Source organism: Diaphorina citri, unplaced genomic scaffold (assembly GCF_000475195.1).
Source record: "Diaphorina citri unplaced genomic scaffold, Diaci psyllid genome assembly version 1.1 scaffold3492, whole genome shotgun sequence".
Taxonomy (NCBI): domain Eukaryota; kingdom Metazoa; phylum Arthropoda; class Insecta; order Hemiptera; family Psyllidae; genus Diaphorina; species Diaphorina citri.
Genome location: NW_007380897.1, coordinates 8326 through 12429, shown reverse-complemented (window position 1 = coordinate 12429; position 4104 = coordinate 8326). Strand labels below are relative to the sequence as shown.

General features: G+C 36.5%; 1 protein-coding gene across 1 annotated transcript in view; it reads left to right on the top strand.

Annotated features, from left to right (window-relative positions):
* The window catches only part of LOC103520342 (ubiquitin carboxyl-terminal hydrolase 30 homolog), an 8624-nt gene extending 5933 nt beyond the window's left edge, over nt 1–2691 (top strand). Inside the window, exons 7-8 of the mRNA XM_026831499.1 lie at nt 1613–1773; nt 2107–2691. Coding sequence (XP_026687300.1) covers nt 1613–1773; nt 2107–2444 — 499 coding nt within the window. The 3' untranslated portion in view covers nt 2445–2691. The remainder of the gene's footprint in view (nt 1–1612; nt 1774–2106) is intronic.
* The last annotated feature ends 1413 nt before the right edge of the window (nt 2692–4104 follow it).

Here is a 4104-nt window from a genome sequence, read left to right as displayed (position 1 = left end):
AAGTCCAGATCCAAATCAACGCATGGGCAGAAACAGCAAGAAAATATGGACTAATATTCAGCCAGGAAAAGAGTGAAGTTTTGATATTACACAGAGATACCACTCCATCGGGTAGTGTGAAATTAGATGGAACAGAACTGAATAAAGTCCCACAATTTAAATACTTGGGAAGCATAATGTCAGAAAAGGGAACCATCACGGAAGAAATAAACAACAGGATTGATACAAGCTCCAAGTTCTATCATTGTGTGAAAGGAATCATCTGGAATAATAACGTACCACTAAAATGTAAAAAAGTAATCTATCAGACTTACTTCATCCCTATCTTAGCCTACGGCTCAGAAACGTGGACAATAAAGAGAAAGGAAGAGAGCAGAATCCAGGCCGCAGAGATGAAGTTTTTGAGAAGCACAGTAGGAAAAACCAGAAGAGACAGGATAAGGAACGAAAATATAAGATCAATCGTTGGGACAGAAAAACTACAACATAGAGTAGAAAGATCTAGACTGAAATGGCATGGCCATGTAAAGAGGATGGATGAGCAGAGAATTGCCAAGAAAATGTTTGAACTAAAAGTGGATGGTGTGAGACCAAAAGGTAGACCCAGAATGAGATATGGAGATATGATTAGTGCTGATGTAAGAAGAAGAAGAAGAAGAAGAGAAGATCTAGATAGAATTGAAGACAAAAAATACCTGGACAGAGTGTGGTTTAGAGGCCTTTTAAATCAACCCGTTGAATGAATGGAACAATACAGGATATGTACTCGTACATTGTCAACGAAGAAAAATTCGGAAAAATTGTAACTTTGGGTGAAGAAAAATTCATGCACTGTGAATGGGCTCTGTAACACCCATATTCACAAAGAAAAATTCTTGCTCTTGAGGTTATTGTTATTGTTATTGTTATTGTTATTGTTATTGTTATTGTTATTGTTATTGTTATTGTTATTGTTATTGTTATTGTTATTGTTATTGTTATTGTTATTGTTATTGTTATTGTTATTGTTATTGTTATTGTTATTGTTATTGTTATTGTTATTGTTATTGTTATTGTTATTGTTATTGTTATTGTTATTGTTATTGTTATTGTTATTGTTATTGTTATTGTTATTGTTATTGTTATTGTTATTGTTATTGTTATTGTTATTGTTATTGTTATTGTTATTGTTATTGTTATTGTTATTGTTATTGTTATTGTTATTGTTATTGTTATTGTTATTGTTATTGTTATTGTTATTGTTATTGTTATTGTTATTGTTATTGTTATTGTTATTGTTATTGTTATTGTTATTGTTATTGTTATTGTTATTGTTATTGTTATTGTTATTGTTATTGTTATTGTTATTGTTATTGTTATTGTTATTGTTATTGTTATTGTTATTGTTATTGTTATTGTTATTGTTATTGTTATTGTTATTGTTATTGTTATTGTTATTGTTATTGTTATTGTTATTGTTATTGTTATTGTTATTGTTATTGTTATTGTTATTGTTATTGTTATTGTTATTGTTATTGTTATTATTGTTATTATTATTATTATTATTATTAATATTATTATTACCTATTATTTTATTTTTATTAATTTAATTCTACAAATACTGTTTTTCCAGGTGTGCTGTGTGTGGCCATGAAAACCCTCTTAAATACGACAATTTTGACTCTCTGAGTCTACATCTACCGCAGAGGTCAACTCTTGGCCAGACACATAGTTTGACTGGACTATTAGAAGACTTTGTTGATACAGAAATCATCAACGAGTTTGAATGTGAGAGTAAGTATGAACCTAGTTTTTTTTTCTAGTTAGGCGCTTGACTGTACTACTAGATATTTTTATCATTATTATGGCTTCAATTTTCACATTCATACAAGAACGGCACACACTGCCCATCTATCGGGGAACAAGCAATATTCTTAAGGATTGGTGGGTTGGAAATTTATATGAGTGATAGAGGGAACTGTAACAACTGAGGTCTTATCGTCCTGAGATCGAAGAGAGGAGGACAGAATAGTAGAAAGTATCTGTTTAAAATGAAATTCGCCTAAAAACAAAAGAACTTACACTAATTTCTAGGTTCTCAAACAAATTATTTCCCATTTTTTCCAGTGTGTAATAAAGACAGACTCCGCAACAGTACAGTGTCTAATGACCTCAACAGTGTCGAAGACTCGAGCAGTGAAAACGGGGGCAACCCAACCCCTGGCTCCCTGGGTAACCAAACCAGCCAGGGTATCCCAACCAGACCGGCTAAAGTCCTCTGTGACGCTGTCCGCACACTGCGACTAGGCAAGCTACCGCCCTGTCTGTGTTTGCATATACACCGGACATTCTATTCCAGTCATGGTGCGTACAAGCGCCAAGACTATGTGGACTTCCCCGAGTACCTTGTGATGGATCCTTATACGTACAACGCTGTGCTTCGGGAGAAAGAGGTAGGTGGATAAATAAAAAGTACTAGATACACTAGGTCATGTTAACTTTTGAATAACTATGTACTATAAAACTCCAAGCTAGGTCTAAGTTGTAAGAGCCTGTTCCCACTTGTCGTGAGTTGTGCCAATTGAGGTGTCTCATGTGAGAGACTATAATAATAAACATAAATAAATAAACGTATTCTCTTTTCCGAGATAAAATTATTTTTTACGTAGATATCACGCCGCAAAATTTGCCCGCGAAAAAAAAAAAAAAAAACCGCGATAGATCAGTTGCGCTTACTTGGGTGATGTTTCAAAGTCAAAGAGCAGGAAAAATGAGGACCAATGGAATTTTTCTTTTACTTCTACGACTTCTAGATACCGAGATAAATCGATTTAAAAAATACCTTGTAAGCGCTAGGTCGCGGATTCGATTCCTGCCCGGGGGCGGATTTTACCACCTGAACGGATAAGGTTCGTTCTCGGAACGGCTGGCTTTCTCCTCTCCTGTCTTCCTTTCTCTGTTCGCTATCAGGAGTAGAAAAGACGTTTACAAAGAATATATATATTGTAATTGTAATTGTAATTTGTTTATTTGCATCAATAATTATAGATTACAATATTGCAAGGGTATATACACAAAAGAAGGTGTAAAATGGAAAACTCTGCCAGTTCTGAGCCCATTTGCGTTTTTAATATTTAGTAGGGTGGTATGAGGTACTTAAATTTTTCATTAGGGCACAGAAATTAAAGGATGCAAACTTCCCCATACTAAGAGAGTCACCTCTCTTGTCTTGTGGGTAGTAGTCGGGTGTAGAAAGATATGTAGAGGGTGATATGTAGAAAGAGAGTCGGGAAAGGTCTCAGTTTCCCAGACTGTCCTTACGGCTTAGCACAGATAGAACACTAATAGGTGAAGCGCGATAATAAGTAGACACAGAGAAGCAATCAACCAACCTAAAACACTAATAGGTGAAGCGCGATAATGAGTAGACACAGAGAAGGTATTTGCAATCAACCAACAATGAAGGTAGGTATATTACGTAGGTAGGTATGTACACTATTCCGACCCTGGACTCGAAACTCCCCAAGACATCCCTTCGCGGATTCTATACAAAGACTGCCTAGCTTGGAACTTGGAACCTAGCACCAGGGTTCTCGCATCGAGTATCCCCTACTAGATTTCCCCCTCAGCCTTTCGGAGTGTATCGAATGAAGATCCCTTCCTGGGATTGGTCCAATGGTTACGCTCTGCTTATGAGGGTGCCATGGCTAGCCTACACACACTCCGAGTCTTCTTCACTGGGCAGATAATACTTCTCTTCCATCTCAGCCTCGTCCGCTAGGTCATCCTGATCAATGACGAACGCTTCCACCTGCAACACAACACAAGGAGTAAGGCAATGATTAAGGCATCGTTTTTCGATTGTAAATATTTCAACGGGTTACTTTCTGGTGTTCTCGTGTTGAGCCAGCACCTAAATGGGAAGTATTGTGTCTCTTCTCGCCCATCTGATGAGAGGCATACTACGGGATGGGCATGCTACGACACAGGCCACAAGCGTCTAATGTAGCAGTTGTTCCATTGCTACGAAATAAAAACGGCGGTGGAACACTCATCTTTTAAAAACTTCAAACTTCTTCAAAAAAACCCCGTCTCGAAGAATCTCTGAAGTTAAAGAGACGTGAA